Source organism: Hoplias malabaricus, chromosome Y, assembly GCF_029633855.1.
Source record: "Hoplias malabaricus isolate fHopMal1 chromosome Y, fHopMal1.hap1, whole genome shotgun sequence".
Classification (NCBI taxonomy): Eukaryota; Metazoa; Chordata; class Actinopteri; order Characiformes; family Erythrinidae; genus Hoplias; species Hoplias malabaricus.
In genome coordinates, this window is record NC_089820.1 from 56913930 (window position 1) to 56934959 (window position 21030).

Consider the following 21030-nt stretch of genomic DNA (forward strand, 5'->3'; position numbering starts at 1 on the left):
ATTACAACCAACAACTTTTTTTGAATAATTATTAAAGTTCAGGTTCTTATGATTCTGCTGATACCAAATATGCCCGTATTGGGTACATTTCCAGAGAGTAGTTCGACCTCAAAAATTTGTGTGATTTTGCATATTATGCAAATTAGTTCAAAATCTAAGTAGGTGGAGCTTATGGGTTCTTGAGGCTTTTTTGTAGGGTCTAACCTGAGGAATCAGGGAAAAAAAGAATTTCTTCTCTATGCCACATGGGGTAGGAAATACAGACGTAAACACGTTCCTGGTCGCTACAGCACCATCATCAGGCTGATCGGGCTGATTCTTTGCGCCCGAGTAGCGGGAGTGTTTACTACCAGTTGACTAAACAACAAGTCTGTAGGACTTACGGTTTGGGCTGCCCATTGCGTTTCATCAGAGAAAAAGAAGAAAAAAAAAGAGGAAATGTAACAAAAACAATAGGGCTCCAGCACTTGCAGTGCTTGGACCCCTAATAAAAGCAAAAATCAGACCAAAATAAATTATCTGAAATATTCTCATCACATTTAGTAAGAAGGGTTGTGTTTGGTGGCTCTTACGTCACGGTCTGAGCCCTCGCTGTGTCTGGATCAGTGGCGGTGAACACAGTCAGCTGAGAACCAACAGCTGTATCTTCAGGTACATAAATCACTTTCAACTGAGGATCAAACACTGGAGCTTCATTCACATCCTCAACGTTCACAGTGACTGTGGCAGTGGACGTGGGCATGGGTTTAGCAAAAGGAACGTCGTTCTCCACAACCACCAACAGAGTGTACTTTGGGTTTGTCTCAAAGTCCAGAGGCTGGAAGAACATAGAAGAAAAGTCAGTGAACTCAAGAATTAAGACGCCCCAGGGTTTATTCAACTGACAGTTTGAAGTGAAGTCAGTGCTACCTTATGAATGTTAATCATGATTTCTTGGTTTGGCATTGAGCTAACGCTGAAAACTCCACTGCTGTCTCCTTGAATGATCCTGAACTTGGCTGTCCAGGCAGGAGTCTGAGGTTCATCTCCATCAGTCACTCCCATTGGCATCAACACACCTCCAGAGAATGCGTTCTCTGGGAAGGACACAGTGTACTGAAAGACAAAAATACACGTCTTAATAAAGAATCACTTTCCTTATTTGAACACAACACACTGAGATATAATTCACGATTAAAGACAGATTAAATCCTAACCAGTAAGTCCAGTCTACTGTGTTATATTCTGTAAATCATAGTGTTTGTAATACATAGTGAAGTGTTTTACCGAGGTATTCTCAAATTTGGGTGCATTGTTGTTTCTGGGTGTTACATTAACAATAGCTATTGAAAAGGCTGTGAGGCCAGAACCCTTCATATCCGCAGCTTTAATCTCCAGGATGTATTGAGGATATTTCTGGAAGAATCAAGAGTCATGATTAGGAAGTTTAATTTATGACTTCATTCCACATCAACTCAACTTTAACCTTTGACCATCTCGGCCTCTTCTAACTATATATTATTTAGTGGACAATAGTTCTGCAGGATAAAAACATCTGTTAAATACTCACCTCTCTGTTCAGACCCTCAGCTTTGACTCTAATCGCTCCAGTCACAGGATTAATGTCGAACATGTTTGGATTCGGCTGATGATGGAGTATCTGATATCAGCATTGTCTGTGTTGGGGTCATCTGCATCAGTGGCTGTGACCTTCATGAACTCATATCCTGCACAGAAAGTAATAATGAGCATCAGATAATAAATAATCCACAGTGAAATACAGATATCAACTAAAAGCTATGAATAATTATGGCACCTATTTACACAACATATTTTAAACATAAATTAAACTACCTATTGGTGTAGCTTCAGGAACCCTGCCAAAGTAAGAGTCTTGGGTGAAAACTGGTTTATTATCATTCATATCAATCACATTGACAATAATCTCCATGGGAGCTTCTCCTTCTCCTTCTGTTGCAACAGCGTGGGCTTGAAGCTGTCAGAAAAATATAAACTATGTTAAAAGGACAATGCCTACAAGCATTGCTTTAACATAGGATACATAAGTGTTTTTTCATTCTAACATGCAGAGTCTACATCAGACACTAAAATCTCTCACCACATATTTATCTTTGTCCTCTCGGTCTAGAGGCTCTGTGACATAGAGCCAGCCAGTGGTTCTGTTTATGGTGAAAAGTCCCACTGGGGGCATGTCTGCTCCTTCTCCAGTGATGTTGTATGTGATCTTAACATCTTTAGACTTAGTGGACTTGATCTGGACACAGAAACCATTCATTACAAAATAAAACAGACAGATATGAATTTCTTAATTGAGTTAGAGATCAGTTCTACAAACCTGCACCATCTGTTTGGGGAAAGGTCCTCTGTCGTTCTCTGTGATGTTGATCGGTGGAATCACCCACTCTCTGTTTCTCCTCTTTAACCCCACAGAAGATTCTGGAAACTGCAGAACTGGAACGTCTTGGTAGAACTCTTTTTATAAATAAAAACCACACACAAATAAATGTCCATCCAAAAGTAAAAAAACATAGTAATATAAAAACGTGTTGGTTTAGCTGATTTTTGTTGGTCTGGTTACTTGTAAAGTTAGTGCAATAATAATGCCATAATCTGCAGGTGTCCCTATGACTTAGTGCTTTTTTTTCCCACTGTAAAATTTACATATTTTAAATACTCATATTGTGCAATAAATATGGAGCAGATCTAGATGCAGCACCAGCTTTAAATGAACTCTACGTCTGATTAAAATGCTACAATATAAAGTCTAATCTTAAACATGACCGAGAAATGAGCAAAAATATAAAACAACCTTTTAAATGAGAAATAAAAAATAATTTACATTACATTATTGCTGTACTGTTTGTTTGAGGAGTTTTCTAGCTCTGCTGGTATTTGTGAAATCACTAGAATGATTCTCAAAAGAAGAGAACATATTTTTTAAGTGTGCACTCCAAACACAAAGCTAAGGGTGCTTTATATAAAATATAAACTAGAAACATTGTCATTTCACAGCAGTTCAACAAAATTTAGTCTCTGCATTTAACCCTTCTGTGGCAGAGAGTTTGCCCACCACCAGCATATTACATAATGGAGACCTGAAGTACTGAGCCATTGAAATCTTATAACAAGCAAGAATTACAGCATTTTGTCTCCTTGGTTCCCAAATGCTTTGTAAGATGTTAGTAAAAGGAGAGTTGATGCAACACACTAATAAACATGACCCTGTCCCTGCTTTCTATAACATGTCATTAGCTTTCAATTCAAAATCAGCTAATGTTTTTCAACATTTAAAATGTATTTTTTGTGCTATTTATAATTAAATATAGGGTTTAAGCGATTTGCACATCATTACATTCTGTTATAATTGTATTTCCAGTAAAAGAAAAGTTTAATACCTGCAACTGCCAGGACATCTTTTTCAAGGTCAGGTCCCGTGTTTCTCAGCTGTGGTGATGAATCAGCCTCAGGGTTCAAAGCCTGGAACAAGGAACAATATTTTAATAGAAATACATCATTAGGAAATGGTTTCAATATGAAATTTCAGTCATAAATATACATTAATAACCCTAATTCTCATTTACTCAATTTACCCACATTATACTCACCTGGAGCAAAGCCAGAAGGACATTAAAAATCATCTTACACTCTGCAGTCATCACAGACCAACAGCTTAAGTTTAAATTCAGAAACATGAACAAGTTCAGAGGCTTTAACTCGTGATTTAGTCTGTGAGTTCCTGTCTGAAAATATTTAACTTTTTTTTCCAAACACAGATTGCCTAATTTGCTGAATTACACAGCACAGGAAACAGGAACTGCAGCTTTGCAACACATTATAAGCAGTAAAATTAAAAAAAAAGTTTTACACCTACAACAGCCTGGGCTGCTTTTTCAGGGTCAGGTCCCGTGTCGCTCGGCCGTGGTGATGAATCAGCCTCTGGGTACTAGCCCTAGCACAAGGACAAGGATTTATATAGAAACTCAACCTTATAAACCTGTTAACATTAAAGTATTGTTTTAAATGAGCAGTTTAATTATACTCACCTGGAGCATAACCAGGGGGACGCTAAAGTTTATCTCACACTCTGCAGCTATCACTGACCAACAGGTTTGAAATTTAAATTCAGAAACATCAAAAACCTCATAAGCTGTGTGGCTTTTTTTTTTTTTTTTTAAACTGAAAACCACAGTTACTTGCTGAGTTTAAAACCACAGGTAAGAACTGTCTCTACTGTCCAGGGAAGGCATTCAGCAACAAAAGCCTTAGTGAAGTCAGGAAGGTAAATTATCATCGCTCCACCTCACCCCCAATCCCATGATCATCCCTAAGAATTGAACGGAGGACAATCATTCCAGAGAATCCAACACCACTGTTCCACTGCCAGCCTTTAACTGGCATCAGACTTTTATCTGCCTCTGAGAGTCCTACTCTATTGGCAACACTTATCTACAGGGTCTGGACAAGCTCTGTGTGCATTTGCACATCTGTGTCAACAATGGCTCAAAATTAAAGTAAACATTTGGACATACAGCGTATATACGATGATTAAAAAAACACTACATAATATATTTACCTTAGAATTACAGCTTCAATAACATCGTGATGCTCCACTGAGCTGGAATAGAGAGAATAGAGCCTCTGTCTTTGCTATTTTGTAAAGTGTTGTAAAAATAAATTACACTAGGGGGCGCCACAGGAGAAAAACCCAACTCTAACCATTAGGCCATGGCCAGTTCCACACATTTACATTTACATTTACATTTATGCATTTGGCAGACGCTTTTATCCAAAGCGACTTACAAAAGAGGATCTAACATTCGAACTACAGCACAAATTATACAAAATACCTTACACTAAGTGCAATATGCCAGGAAGTAATAAGTGCATTACAGAAAGATATTCAGTGCAAAAGATACTCTCGGAAGAGCTGGGTTTTCAATGATTTCTTGAATGCAGAGAGGGTTTCTGTTGCTCTGATGGTGCTTGGAAGCTTGTTCCACCAGCGTGGAACCAGAGATGAGAATAGCCTCAACTGACCTGTACGGGGGGTTGGTCGTGTTAGTTGGCGCTCCTTTGAGGAACGGAGAGGGCGGGCGCTAACGTATGGTTTTAAGAGTCTATTGAGGAAGATGGGAGCAGAACCAGTGAATACTCTGGAGGCCATCATTAGTAATTTGAATTTGATGCGCGCAGCTAAGGGTAGCCAACATCGAATAAGATACTGACTGCATTGTATCAACTGTTCTTAATCTGTGAATGCCGCGGCACACCACTCAAATGTTTATAGCCTGTGTTTTCTCTGTGTCTGTGTGGGTTTCCTCCGGGTGATTGTCTGTGAGGAGTGTGGTGTGTTCTCTCTGTGTCTGCGTGGGTTTCCTCCGGGTGACTGTCTGTGAGGAGTGTGGTGTGTTCTCTCTGTGTCTGCGTGGGTTTCCTCCGGGTGCTCCTGTTTCCTCCCACACTCCAAAAACACACGTTGGTAGGTGGATTGGCGACTTAAAAGTGTCCGTAAGTGTGAGTGAATGTGTGAGTGTGTGTTGCCCTGTGTAGGACTGGCGCCCCCTACAGGGTGTATTCCCACCTTGCGCCCAAACACTACAGCAAACATTCATTCATTGTCTGAAACCGCTTATCAAATTCAGGGTTGCAGTGGGTCTGGAGCCTACCTGGAATCACTAGGCGCAAGGTGGGAACAGACCCTGGAGGAGGCGCCAGTCGTTCACAGGGCAACACACACTCACACATTCACTCACACCTAGGGACACTTTTCAGTCGTCAATCCACCTAGCAACGGGTGTTTTTTGGACTGTGGGAGGAAACCGGAGCACCTGGAGCAAAGCCAGAAGGACATTAAAAATCATCTTACACTCTGCAGTCATCACAGACGAACAGCTTAAGTTTAAATTCAGAAACATGAACAAGTTCAGAGGCTTTAACTCGTGATTCAGTCTGTGAGTTCCTGTCTGAAAATATTTAACTTTTTTTCCAACCACAGATTGCCTAATTTGCTGAATTACACAGCACAGGAAACAGGAACTGCAGCTTTGCAATACATTATAAGCAGTAAAATTAAAAAAAAAGTTTTACACCTACAACAGCCTGGGCTGCTTTTTCAGGGTCAGGTCCCGTGTCGCTCGGCCGTGGTGATGAATCAGCCTCTGGGCTCTAGCCCTAGCACAAGGACAAGGATTTATATAGAAACTCAACCTTATAAACCTGTTAACATTAAAGTATTGTTTTAAATGAGCAGTTTAATTATACTCACCTGGAGCATAACCAGGGGGACGCTAAAGATCATCTCACACTCTGCAGCTATCACTGACCAACAGGTTTGAAATTTAAATTCAGAAACATTCAAAAAGCTCATAAGATGTGTGTTTTTTTTTTTAAACTGAAAACCACAGTTACTTGCTGAGTTTAAAACCACAGGTAAGAACTGTCTCTACTGTCCAGGGAAGGCATTCAGCAACAAAAGCCTTAGTGAAGTCAGGAAGGTAAATCATCATCGCTCCACCTCACGCCCAATCCCCTGATCATCCCTAAGTATTGAATGGAGGACAATCATTCCAGAGAATCCAACACCACTTCTCCACTACCAGCCTTTAACTGGCATCAGACTTTTATCTGCCTCTGAGAGTCCTACTCTATTTGCAACACTTATCCAACAGGGTCTGGACAAGCTCTGTGTGCATTTGCACATCTGTGTCAACAATGGCTCAAAATGAAAGTAAACATTTGGACATACAGCGTATATATGATGATTAAAAAACACTACATAATATATTTACCTTAGAATTACAGCTTCAATAACATCGTGATGCTCCACTGAGCTGGAATAGAGAGAATCGAGCCTCTGTCTTTGCTATTTTGTAAAGTGTTGTAAAAATTAATTACACTAGGGGGCGCCACAGGAGAAAAACCCAACTCTAACCATTAGGCCATGGCCAGTTCCACCCATTGAATAAGATACTGACTGCATTGTATCAACTGTTCTTAATCTGTGAATGCCGCGGCACACCACTCAAATGTTTATAGCCTGTGTTTTCTCTGTGTCTGCGTGGGTTTCCTCCGGGTGACTGTCTGTGAGGAGTGTGGTGTGTTCTCTCTGTGTCTGTGTGGGTTTCCTCCGGGTGATTGTCTGTGAGGAGTGTGGTGTGTTCTCTCTGTGTCTGCGTGGGTTTCCTCCGGGTGACTGTCTGTGAGGAGTGTGGTGTGTTCTCTCTGTGTCTGCGTGGGTTTCCTCCGGGTGCTCCTGTTTCCTCCCACACTCCAAAAACACACGTTGGTAGGTGGATTGGTGACTTAAAAGTGTCCGTAAGTGTGAGTGAATGTGTAAGTGTGTGTTGCCCTGTGTAGGACTGGCGCCCCCTACAGGGTGTATTCCCACCTTGCGCCCAAACACTACAGCAAACATTCATTCATTGTCTGAAACCGCTTATCAAATTCAGGGTTGCAGTGGGTCTGGAGCCTACCTGGAATCACTGGGTGCAAGGTGGGAACAGACCCTGGAGGAGGCGCCAGTCGTTCACTGGGCAACACACACTCACACATTCACTCACACCTAGAGACACTTTTCAATCGTCAATCCACCTAGCAACGTGTGTTTTTTGGACTGTGGGAGGAAACCGGAGCACCCGGAGGAAACCCACGCAGACACAGAGAGAACACACCACACTCCTCACAGACAGTCACCTGGAGGAAACCCATGCAGACACAGGAAGAACACACCACACTCCTCACAGACAGTCACCTGGAGCGGGTCTTGAACCAACAAAAGTAAAATGTGCAACTTCTCTTCACCCTTCAGACAAAAATACTCAATTTCTCCTATACATTTGTGTACAGTGGCTAGAACAGTGTGGTCCTGATACAGGAGGCTGTTGTCATACACCCTCAGAGTAATGTTATATTTTCTTTGGTTTACTGCAGTCTTAAGAGTAAGAACAATTCCAGTTCCTGCAAAACAACAATGAACAATAATCTACTACAAAGAAAAATGAACATATGTAATTTGAATATTACAAAAATGTGAAATTATAGATGTTGCAAAAGTATTTTGGCCAAGAAAAATAAAGTCAATTTTAGGACAAAGGAGAAAGTGCAGATTCAAACAAGTGGAGCCGTAGCTGATTAATTTCAGCAATGTGGAGCTATTTAACTGTTTCTTCACATTTGTAATGTCTCCCATATTCATTTACAATGTAGAAAAACAGAAAACCATTAAATGAGAACATGGCACTGTACTGTACTGTACATTCAAAACATGTGGAAAATGGCCCAAAACAAAGGAAACCCTCCCTGTGTGGGCGTGTCCAAACATTTGTCTGGTGCTGTATGTATGTTATAAATACAAATATAAGGTCTAATCTTAAACATGAGTGAAATGAGCATAATAACAGATAAAATAACATGACAAATTACCCTCCTTGGATCACCACCTTAACGTGGTGGAGGGGTTTGGCGTGCCTGCATGTGTCTAGGTGCTTTGATGTCTGGGGCAATAGACCCTGGTAGGGCAAATGAGTCCTAGGTGATGGGCCAGGCAAAGAGTGATCCACAAGATCTCCATCAAAAAGAGAACAGCGAGGAGTTAGCGAGAGCTTCCCTTGCCTGAAGCAGGGTTACAGGGTAAAGCTCTGGCTCCTTTACATTCAGTGAGGTTATGTTCCATGTGCCATGAAACCCCCCACCCTCCCAACCCCCGAGCCCTGTGCCCGAGGGGCATTGCCACTCACATGGTTTTGACACTTATCTGTAAGTCAAATGTAGAAAATGTAATTGATTTTATAATATCTGTCATAACAATACAGAAGAATAAAAAAAGAGTTTTTATTGAGTAAAGCCAATCTACAGCACACAATTAGATAAGATACATTTTCACAGTGTAAAAAAAGAGCAAAAGACAAATTAAATGTAAACTTGACACATAAGAAGAGACGATGACTGTAGTTTCCTATTGTTACGTCAGAGAAATTAAGATATGTTCTTGCTGAAGCTTGTAATTGGTTTTTAAGTAAAGGGCTACATCTCTCAAACCCTCAGACAAAAATACTCCACTATTCTCATGCATTCGTGTACAGTGGCTAGAACAGTGTGGTCCTGATGCAGGCGGCTGTTGTCATACACCCTCAGAGTAATGCTGTACTTTCCCTCATTCAGTGCAGTCTTAGGAGTGAGGAGAATTCCAGTTCCTACAGCAAAACAACAATGAACAATAATCTACTACAAAGCAATGTGAACTTTGTAAGAAAATAGAGTGATTGGTACAAAACAGTAACATTAAAGATGCAATTGGTCAATTTTTATGACCCAACAGAAAAGTGCAGATTCAGTTAAACTGAGCAGCAGCAGCTGACTGTTTTACACAATGTGCTCCATCAGAAAAGCCATTTATAATATATTCAACAAATTATGAAGTTGAACATCAAGAGGTCCAAAAGGCAACCATTTAATATTTGGATTTCTGTCTAAAACACAGCATCATGCTCTAAACCCAGAACTCCAGAGCAAAACTGAAAACTTTCAAAGCTGACGTGGGATCCCCATTAAACTGCAGCAGTTATACTCTGTAGCAGAGGAACTAGGAGCAAGTGCTGCACTGTTTAAATTCAATGCAATACGTTTTTATTTGTTTATTGATTTGTTTTAAAAAATTAATAGAAAAATTATAAATTACTATTCTCTTTTGTTAAAGTCATAGAATTTACAAGTGTGTAGCGTAGCCCATGCTGTGCTGTAATTAATATATTTTATACATTGTATGTTTGAACTTATTAAGATATTTAGTTTTAGTTTTTGCTTTTCATCCAAACTTTGTTTTTGCCAAGAAGCCACTAAGAAAAGAGCTTACCCTTTTCGATCATCTCTGCCGTCCAGTGGTCCATACATTCTCCTTGGAGCTCCACCTTAAACGGAGCAGCAAAACCAGGCCCATCTTTATCCGTCACAGACAGCAGCACTGGAGCTGGCTCCTTACTGCACACTGTGATCATCTTCTCTTTAATAACGGGAGAGTTATCATTCACATCCTCCAAATTTATCAGGAGGGTTCCTGTACCAGTGGCTGGGACCTGATCTGTAAATGTGTGAAGTCTATTAGGAGAAACTACACCACGTTTTTAAAGTAAATAAAGAAACAACAAAAAAGTAACAACAAAGAATTACCATCGTCCACAGCCAGGATCAGAGCTCTGTATTTTCCATCTTTCACAAAATGTGACTCTCTGTCCATGGGGCTCTTCACTTTGACGACTCCAGTCTCTCCATCAACACTCACCCAACCAGCAGCATCAGCACCTACATGATACCTACAACAAACAGCAGATACACAATCAATATCAGTGCTTCTTTATGTGAGAGCAAGCAAGTTTTTAAGACTAGGAACTAGCTGTAGGAAACACATTAAGTTCTAAACACAAGAACCTACAAAACAAAAGAGCTAATTCTCATAATTCATTATTTAGCACACAATCCCAACTCTGCCTGTCACTTTTAATAATAAGGATCATGACTGGTGGCGCTTACATCACTTTCTGACCCCTCGCTTTGTCTTGATCAGTGGCAGTGTATTCAATGGGTTGAGAGTCCACTGCCTTTCCTTCAGGAACAGAAATGACTTTCTCCTGTGGATCAAACACTGGAGGGTCGTTCACATCCAGAACGTTCACAGTGACTGTGGCAGTGGATGTGTTCATAGGGCTGTCAAATGGAATATCATTCTCCACAACCACAAGCAGGGTGTACTTTGGGGCTCCCTCAAAGTCCAGAGGCTGAAAAAGTCAGTGAACACAAGAATTAAGACGCCCCAGGGTTTATTCAACTGACAGTTTGAAGTGGTGTCAGTGCTACCTTAACAGTGGTAATGATGCCCTCCTGTTTGTTTGGTCCTGTGCTAACTCTGAAAACTCCACTGGTGTCTCCTTGAATGATCCTGAACTTGGCTGTCCAGGCAGGAGTCTGAGGTTCATCTCCATCAGTCACCACCATCTTCACCACCACAGCTCCCACTATGTTCTCTGGGAGGGACACAGTGTACTGAAAGACAGAAATACACAGGTCTAATACTAAAATAAATGCAGAATAAGGCAATTTGAGTTAACAAAAATTTTAAGTTCAGTCTACAGTGTTATATTCTGTAAACCATAGTGTTTAGTGAAGTGCTTTACCGAGGTCTTCTCAAACTCTGGTGCATTGTCGTTGCTGTGTGTTACATTAACAACAGCTTTTGCTAAAGCTGTGAGGCCACGACCCGCCATATCAGCAGCTTGAACCTCCAGGGTGTATTCAGGATATTTCTGGAAGAATCAAGAGTCATTACTGGGACTTTTAATTTACTGCTGCATTCCACATCAACTCAACTTTAACCTGTGACCATCTCGGTCTGTTCTAACTATATATTATTTAGTGGACAATACTCCTGCTGGATAAAAACATCTGCGGAATACTCACCTCTCTGTTCAGACCCTCAGCTTTGACTCTAATCGCTCCAGTCACAGGATTAATGTCGAACATGTTTGGATTCGGCTCTACTGGATTCTGACTGATGATGGAGTATCTGATATCAGCATTGTCAGTGTTGGGGTCGTCTGCATCAGTGGCTGTGACCTTCATGAACTCCAGTCCTGCACAGAAATATTAACTATCAAACATTAAATAATCCACAGTGAAATACAGATCTCAACAAAAAGCTATGAATGATTATGAAACCTATTTACAAAACATAAATTAAACATAAATTAAAAATAAATTAAACTACCTATTGCTGAAGCTTCTGAAAGAAAGCCATGGAAAGTGTCTTGAGTGAAGACTGGCGTATTATCATTCATATCAATCACATTGACAATAATCTCCATGGGAGCTTCCCCTTCTCCTTCGTCTGCCACAGCGTGGACTTGAAGCTAAAGTTGTCAGAAAAATATAAACTATGTTAAAAGGAAAATGCCTACATGTACTGCCTTAACATAGGTTTCATACGTGTTTTTTCATTCTAACACGCAGTGAGTCTTACATCAGAAACTAAAATCTCTCACCACATAATTATTTTTGACTTCTCTGTCTAAAGGCTTTGTGACAGAGAACCAGCCATTGTTTCTGTTTATGGTAAAAAGCCCCACTGGGGGCAGGTCTGCTCCTCCTCCACTGATGCTGTATGTGATACTAACAGCTTTAGCCTTACTGGACTTGATCTGGGCACAGAGAGACACTTTAGTACAAAATATAAGAGACAGACAAGGATTTCCAGCTTTAGTTAGAGCTCAGTTCTTCTCACTTGCGCTATCTGTTTGGGGAAAGGTCCGTTGTCGTTCTCTGGGAAGTTGATTGGTGGAATCACCAACTCTCTTTTTCTCCTCTTCAACCCCACAGAAGACCCTGGAAACTGCAGAACTGGAACATCTTGGTATGGTAAAAAAAACACCAACACGCACACACACACACACACACACACACCCACACAGGAGGGAAAAAACAAAAAAACAATGATACACATAATAATATAATTTCTTTATTTACCTAATTTAGCTGATTTATGCTGGTCAGGTGCTGAATATATATTGTGTTATGTGATGTTAGTGGATTAATGAAATGACAATTCTAATAATAATCCTTATGATTTTTGGCTGTAAAATTTAGTTACATATGTTAAAGACTCATATAGTGCACTAAAGTCTAACCTTAACCATGACAAAGAAATGAGTTTAAACATGAAACAGCTAAAACAATCTTTTATATGACAAATAAAAAAGAATTTAAATGAGATATTTTGCTATACTGTTTGAGGAGTGTTCTGCTGATGCACTCCAAGCACAAACCTAAGCGACCTTCATTTAAAATATAAACAGGCATTTCATTGTAATTTCAAGTTCAAGTTCAAGAAGTTCATTGTCATTTCAGCAGTATACAGTGTTTACAGTACACAGTGAAACGAAATAGCGTTCCTCCAGGACCAAGGTGCTACATAAGACAATACACAACATTAAAGTGCGACTAGTGCAAAGCTAGTGCAACATGAAACAGTGCACACACATTAAAGTGCAAAAGACATAGAACATAAAACAATACACAACATTAAAGTGCAAATAGTACAAATCTAGTGCAACATAAAACAGTGAATACACATTAAAGTGCAAAAGATATGGCTAAGAAAATACAAAACAATACAAAACAATGTCCCTACAGTACAATACAGTACAGTAGAATGCAATACAAGACAAGGGAAAACCATAAGTACGGAGGGGGTGAGGGAGAGGGACACTGCAATTTAAAGTGTATTTGTGCTGTAAACGGTAACTGGATGTAAACATGATGTAAACCGGATATGTGTAAACAGTACACTCATTTACAGTCCAACAGACCAGTGTTTGCGCGAAGAAGTGTGTGTGTGTGTGTGTGTGTGTGCTTCTTCAGTCCAGTCTCAGTCTCTAGATGTTCAGGAGTCTGATAGCATTCGGGAAGAAGCTGTTACGGAGTCTGGATGTGAGGGCTCGAATGCTTTGATACCTTTTTTCAGACGGCAGTAGGTTGAGGAGTGTGTGTGAAGGGTGTGTGTGATCTCCCACAATGCTGAGTGCTTTGCGGGTGCAGCGAGTGGTGTAGATGTCTGTAATGGAGGGAAGAGACACACCGATAATCTTCTCAGCTGTCCTCACGATCCGCTGGAGGGACTTGCGATCTGCCACAGTGCAGTTTCCAAACCAGACAGTGATGCAGCTGGTCATGATGCTCTCGATGACTCCTCTGTAGAAAGTGGTGAGAATTGGAAAGGGGAGATGAGCCTTCTTCAGCCTTCGCAGAAAGTAGAGGCGTTGCTGGCTTTCTTTCTGATGTTACTGGTGTTAGTGGACCAGGTGAGATCATCCGCTAGGTGAACACCAAGGAATTTGGTATTCCTGACAATCTCCACAGCAGAGTTGTCGATGTTCAGCGGCGAGTGCTCACCCCTTGTTTTTCTGAAGTCTACAACCATCTCTTTGGTTTTGTCCACGTTCAGAGACAGGTTGTTGACTTCACACCAGTCAGTTAGCCGCTGCACCTCCTCTCTGTATGCTGACACGTCATTCTTACTGATGAGACCCACCACAGTCGTGTCATCAGCGAGCTTGATGATATGATTTGAGCTGTGCATCGCTGCACAGTCATGGGTCAGCAGTGTGAACAGCAGTGGACTGAGCACGCAGCCCTGGGGGGCTCTAGTGTTCAGTGTGATGGTGCTGGAGGTGTTCCTACCGATCCGGACTGACTGAGGTCTCCCAGTCAGGAAGTCCAGGATCCAGTTGCAGAGAGAAGTGTTAAGGCCCAGTATATTCAGCTTCCCGAACAGGTGCTGAGGAATGATGGTGTTGAATGCTGAGCTGAAGTCTATGAACAGCATTCCGGCATATGTGTCTTTCTTGTCCAGGTGGGTGAGTGCCAGGTGCAGCGTGGTGGATATGGCATCGTCCGTTGAACGGTTAGGACGATACGCGAACTGCAGTTCACTTTGGTGCCTGGGGAACCTTTAGGGACCTTCCTTAAGGGCATCTCTGTTCTACCAACCCCACCACCCCTGATTTTTCCTTCCAGTCCCCCACCCTTTTCTTTAACCTTTAGGCCACTGCTGCCACTGTGGATCTCTTAGCAGCAATGGAATATGGCATAAGAAAACCATGTTTTTATTAGTGTATAATTGCCTGTAGTTGCCCAGAAATGACAGTGCTAGCTCTACAGAGGACATTTCATGTTGTAAGGGCGATTTTTCGCAGCTTGGAGGTGTAATGGATGGGCAATCTGTTCACCACTAGATTTCACTAAATCTTATTCAGTGCACATTTAACTACAGTACTTTATTTAATTTAGCATATTATGAAATAAAAAAATATTCTGACAGCTGCTGGACAGTGGGTGGGTCTTGTGACTTGCAGGGGTGTAAACCATCATACCTACCAGCCCCTCCACACACTGTTTATTTATTTGAGGAGGTTTAATGTTGTAGTTAGCTGAGTTTGTGTGTGTTTGACCTTGGTGTTTACCAAGATGTGGTGTTGTATGGGGGTGCATCATCTAGCAGAAGGGGTCTGCATGCATGTGTTGCCCCTGAATCTCACCACACATCAAGCTTAAATACTATGGGAATTTACTCGTCCTGTTCCCTATGCCCATGTCAAGGTGTAGTAATAACACACGTAAAGGATGTTAAAAGTCAGAATGGCTGTGTTCCATTTGCCCACCTTCTTCACATTACAATAACAGAGACCCAAGCTCTTGATCCGTGTAAATCTTATACAAAGCAAGAATATCATTTTATTTTTCAAAAACAGTAACATTTCTCACTTTCAACATTTGGACTTTTTTATTTAAATGAGGGATTGAATGCTATGACCACAGCCAGTGGGTTTCCAACTAACTGCCGACTCCTTATTCTCGGTGTATGTTCATATATTATACAAATATACATATAAATATGAAGACATTCATAAACAAAACCTCTTGTTTTTACTAAAACTAATATTACTTCTTTTTCCGAACTGAAATTTTACTGGTGTTTTGTTGCTGTTGCCGTGTGTCCGTCTGTGTGCACAAGCAGAAACATCTAGAACACTGAACACAAACAGGAGAACCCTACCTGCAACTGCCAGGACATCTTTTTCAAGGTCAGATCCCGTGTTTCTCAGCTGTGGTGATGAATCAGCCTCAGGGTTCAAAGCCTGGAATAAGGAACAATATTTAAATAGAAATGCAACATTAGGAAATTGTTTCAATATGACATTTCAGTCATAAATATACACTATAATCCCTAATTCTCATTTTACTCAATTTACCCACATTATACTCACCTGGAGCAAAGCCAGAAGGACATTGAAAATCATCTTACACTCTGCAGTCATCACTGACCAACAGCTTTGGTTTAAATTCAGAAACATGAAGATGTTCATAGGTTTAATCTGTAGTTTAGTCTGTCAGTTCCTGTCTGATAATTTTTTACTTTTTTTTTCTAACCACAGCTTGCCTAATTTGCTGAATTTCAAACCACAGGAAACAGGAACTGCAGCTTTGCAAACACATTATAAGCAGTAAAATAAAAAAGTTTTACACCTACAACAGCCTGGGCTGCTTTTTCAGGGTCAGGTCCCGTGTCGCTCGGCCGTGGTGATGAAGCTTCTGGGCACTAGCCCTAGCACAAGGACAAGGATTTATATAGAAACTCAACCTTATAAACCTGTTAACATTAAAGTATTGTTTTAAATGAGCAGTTTAATTATACTCACCTGGAGCATAACCAGGCGGACACTAAAGATCATCTCACACTCTGCAGCTATCACTGACCAACAGGTTTGAAATTTAAATTCAGAAACATCAAAAAGCTCATAAGCTGTGTGGCTTTTTTTTTTTTTAAACTGAAAACCACAGTTACTTTGTGATGATGTACAGTACCTGTGACACATCACCAAGAGAAACCATTATGTATACTTACCTGTACTTACTCACCTGCATACGGGTCATGTGAGAGGGAAAAGAGTACTATCTCTTGATGCTGAGTTTTACTTACCTGGTTGAATCCATTCTCCACAGAGGGAAGAGGGAACTAGCATCTAGAAGAGGGAAAATATATTAACTAATAAATATTGATATTATGAATGAATGTTAAACATGCCATGGCCGTAATTGAATCTTGGTACAGTTGTTACTTCATTGTTAATTTTTATTGTTTATGAAACTTGTGTATCCAAGATACAATAACTTTTACCTCTTAAGGGAATGGTATATTCTAAGGGGCGGGGCTACCTATATATATACCACACAAGGGTAAAAGAAAGGAAGACTCTGCTAGACCGTAGCGAGAGGAGCATAACCTAAGGGCATAATAAGACTCAATTGATTTAGTTGTCTTTATCCTTTTTGTCTCTGCTAATAGAGAATTTTGTTTTGTTAATTTTTTTTGTTCACAAGGAGCGCGCGTGTATATATATTGTAAATAGTAATATAAAGTCTGGTGTGTAAATAAAGGTGGAAGGGAACCAAAAGTCGAACCTCTCGGTGTTATTTCGAGTCGACCTTATAACATCTCAGGCCTCTCGCCCGACTCTACCCATAGAGAACACCTCCCACCATTTCACTTTGCGATGGTGAAGGGGTGAGCTTTATCACAAATGGTGGCAGTGACTACGAACCTGATGACAGCGACCACATATAGTCCACGACAAGAAACGAGAGAAAGGTACGACACCGAAAGCAGAGGAGCATTGTGCAACTCCATTAATTACCACTAGGAGAAGATGGCTCCCAAGAAACCACCAGTCACCCAGACACGGAGCGAAGAAGAGGAATGCGAGTCAACCACCGACAAAGGGAATACATCGGAGATTACCAACTTACAGCAGATGCTCGAAAGCTTTTTCAGTTCTCAACAACAGAGGGATGAAGAACTGTGGAGAGAAGCGACGAAGCAAGAGCTGAGGTGGCGTTCCCTACAACACCAGTTCGGCCTTCTACAGGAAGAAGTAAGGAGGGACCAAAGTGGAGTACAACAACACAGGGAAACGGAGCATTCCACAACAGCATCGCACACAAGAATATACAGACCCGCGACTCCGGCAGTAAGTGCACACGACGCGATGGGAGATCAATTAAGGACAACACAGGTAGCGTGGCCAAGACTCCCGCAACTTAAAGATGAGGATGACATCGAACATTACTTCATAATGTTTGAGCGGTTAGCGCTATCGGCTAGATGGCAGAAAACGGACTGGGCTTTTCATCTGGTCCCCTTGCTGGAAGATAAGGCAAGAGCAGCCTACGTCGCCATGAGCGTTTAAGAGATAAATGACTTTGAAGCAGTAAAAGAGGCTATTCTCAGGAAGTTTGAGATTAACCCTGAGACTTACAGACAGCGTTTCCGTAAAGGGCACGTATTAAAGAACGAGACGCCGAGGGAACTATTCACGCGGCTCACGGGACTTTATGAGAGATGGATACGTCCAAAAGACAAGACAAAAGAGGACATCGGACAGACCATCGTTCTGGAACAGTTGCTGAGCGTAATCAATCCAGAATTGAAGAGCTGGATATTGGAACGAAGCCCGACTTCTGCGGAGCAAGCGGTTGAAATGGCAAAAGCTTTCATCATGGCACGACAACCCGAGGGTGTAGTGGAGTATAGACCTAAGATATATTTGGACAGATTGAAATGAAGAAATGAAAAGTTTTGAATTAAAACTTTTCCAGTCTGAATAGGACCGTTCCTCTGCGACCAAGTCACATTCCAGAGGATTGTTTGTACCTGCGGGGTTGAAGGACTTTACAACCACGCACACACACATAAGATCAAACACTCTCCAGGGCATCTGGATCCCCCGACACCCCTTCTCTTTTAACTAACAGGAACTGTCGAGATAACCAATTTTTTATAATGCTTTCAAGAGACAGGGACCTCAAACAAAAGGAAGGGTTATAATCCCGCTTGGGACAAAGTGGCTCCTCAATGTCTCAATCCTTATCTCGAACCACTAAACAGACAGCCCAGATGGTCAAACTGATTGAACTCGGGTTGACCTCTCGTTAACCAACGCATGGACCAACAGCGACCCCAAATGGACACTGGCGAAACTACGCCTCGCTCGGAGTCGCCGGAAACCATAGCGGAAAATAGTCGAACTCTGAATTATTTGTGTATAAATAAATGTATTAATGTCACTTTATGTACCCTCAGATGAATGCCTACCTTCTAATGAAATGTTGTATCTTGTGGATTGTTTCTATCATGAAGAGAAAATGGATTAATATTTTACTTTTCCAGCGTGTCATCATGAATTGGACGTAAAACAACGTACTAAAGATGAAACCTTATGTAAGCGTTTGATATTAATAGTCCAGTGTACTCATTGTTATATGTCGATAACAGGTATGAGAATTTCGATACGCGAAATTCATATTCTTTATATGTGAATCAATGATTCAAACCCCCTTCGACTCTCTCCCCCTCGCGAGAGTCAAGTGAGACTGAATTTGTGTCCAATCAGAAAGAGGACACCTCCCGTTAAGGCGTGACCGCGCCAGCCTTGAAAACACAGAGCAGCAAGACAGAGTTTAGTTCGAAGTTCAACAGAGTTACGAGAATTCAGTCCCGAGAGCTCGACAGAAGTAACGGACCACGAAAGAAAGCGGAAAAGAGAGGACGCCGATAACAACAACAACGAGGAGATCCGAGAAACTTTGAACAACAAAGAAACACTTTCTTCTCCACGCCGACAACGAAACAAAGGAAAATCTCAGACTTCAGAAAAAGCTTACGAGAGACGTCTCGAAATTAGCTAAGAGTATGAAGTTTTACTAATACGTCGAGTAATTTGAATATCTTCTTTTCTTTTAATCGTGTTTATGTCTTATAACCCAATCTAAGTTTAATCTCACGACTGATCGAAGCAGGTGAACTTATTCGTGGCCAGAGTAAGGAAACACTGCCGAGATACCAAAAAGTCTCAGAATAAGTAAGTTTATTGAAGCGATTTTCAGTTCTGGAACTGCAGCAACCAGCGAACCTTTCGTCTAAGACGTCCATATTTTGGACTCTCCCACTCCGGACCGAAGGCCGAAGAGAGGATCCTGCCGCCTGCGTCATCACACTCCGGGTACGCCCGAGACAACTCAATCAACGAAGAAAGACCTCCACGCTAACTCAGCCTGGATGCTTCTGCGGTAAGAACCGCGAGACTAAGTGAGACGCCTCCACTCCCAGGACTTCAAAGAGCCTCTGCATCCAAACGAGTGGTGAAAATCGACGAAAAAGTAAGCTAAACTTATGCATTTCCAGAGCTGAAAACCGAATTAAGTTCTTGATAAATTTTGTATTAATTAAACCTTAGCTAGTAACTTTAGCCACAAGTCAGAAGCGCCTAGCTCACCTTTAAGCTCGAATCAGTTCCCCCTGCCGGACACCGTGAGATTACAAGGTTGTGCTATGTTAATTAAATACTTCTCTTTATTAATAAAACTCTCATTCTTTGAAATCACAGTGTTTGCAATTTGTTTATTATTTTCCTGAAAATCCTGACGTACTCATTTAGCATGATTATTATTCATTCTCAAACTAATTATTAATGTTTTAATTGCCTAAGCCAATTATAAATTTTAATTAATTTCATTAAGTTAAATATCAGAGATTGGAGGAGTTTGAATAAGGTCAAGGCTATAAAACAAATAATAAAATATATAGATATATGTTACACTACAAGGGAGAGTTCCAGCTCGGAAAGTCAACCTTCACCAAATAGACCAGTAAGTTTGAGAGACGTGACTATGGTAGTGGTGTTGAACATTCAAAGCCAGCCTTTAAAATGCAGTGGTATAAGTCCAGTAAAAGCTCAGCTGAAAAACCAAAAATAAGATGTTTTAGCTGTAACCAAATAGGACACAAAAGCTCTGAATGTCAATATCCTCCCACTAGCTCTAACCAACTGTGCTACACCCCTAGAAAAGAAAATCCCTTTAGTACACAGGAATGTAGTGATGAAACCACAGTAACAGTTAAATTGAATGGCAAACAGTTTATGGCTTTACTAGATATGGGGGCAAGCCAAACTTTAGTCACACAAGCATGTCTTGAAAACTCTCAATATAGCCTTACAGGTACGTTAAAGGTCAGATGCATACATGGTGATGAGCAGATTTATCCTACAACTGAGGTTAATATATCAATTAAAGGGCAAACCTACCTGGTACGCGTAGGCGTAGTACAAAACGCTTCATATCCCATCATACTAGGCAGAGACATCCCTATTTTGATTGATTTATTGAACTATAAAAATGTAAAAATGGCAGAGGCATTGCAGGTAGTGACCAGGCAAAGCAAAAAAAAATTAGCCAAAGAAACCACTGAACTTTTTAGGGAATTGCCATATGCTGCAGAAACTAAAAAAAAGACAAGGAGAGATGTAAGGAAAGCAAAAGTTATGGGAACCAAATGTCTGGAGAAAATAGAACTGCCAGATACAGATAACATTAGTTTACCCATTAACTTTGAACAACTCCAAAATTTAGATGAAACTTTAAAACCACTAT

The 21030-nt window shown here is 40.9% G+C and overlaps 2 protein-coding genes across 2 annotated transcripts in view; both read right to left on the bottom strand.

Annotated features, from left to right (window-relative positions):
* The window catches only part of LOC136678474 (uncharacterized), a 42291-nt gene extending 38653 nt beyond the window's left edge, over positions 1-3638 (bottom strand). Inside the window, 10 exon segments of the mRNA XM_066656527.1 lie at positions 573-817; positions 910-1095; positions 1267-1395; positions 1550-1626; positions 1629-1706; positions 1834-1975; positions 2099-2254; positions 2336-2472; positions 3396-3477; positions 3606-3638. Of these exon segments, the coding sequence (XP_066512624.1) occupies positions 573-817; positions 910-1095; positions 1267-1395; positions 1550-1626; positions 1629-1706; positions 1834-1975; positions 2099-2254; positions 2336-2472; positions 3396-3477; positions 3606-3638 (1265 nt within the window).
* Positions 3639-8973: 5335 nt separating this feature from the next.
* The window catches only part of LOC136678475 (uncharacterized), a 59592-nt gene continuing 47535 nt past the window's right edge, over positions 8974-21030 (bottom strand). The window contains exons 23-35 of the mRNA XM_066656528.1: positions 16242-16294; positions 16073-16141; positions 15599-15680; positions 12269-12393; positions 12030-12185; positions 11756-11897; positions 11449-11621; positions 11166-11294; positions 10849-11034; positions 10525-10769; positions 10165-10307; positions 9851-10075; positions 8974-9191 (exon numbers count right to left, since the gene is read on the bottom strand). Of these exons, the coding sequence (XP_066512625.1) occupies positions 9031-9191; positions 9851-10075; positions 10165-10307; positions 10525-10769; positions 10849-11034; positions 11166-11294; positions 11449-11621; positions 11756-11897; positions 12030-12185; positions 12269-12393; positions 15599-15680; positions 16073-16141; positions 16242-16294 (1889 nt within the window). The 3' untranslated portion in view covers positions 8974-9030. The remainder of the gene's footprint in view (positions 9192-9850; positions 10076-10164; positions 10308-10524; positions 10770-10848; positions 11035-11165; positions 11295-11448; positions 11622-11755; positions 11898-12029; positions 12186-12268; positions 12394-15598; positions 15681-16072; positions 16142-16241; positions 16295-21030) is intronic.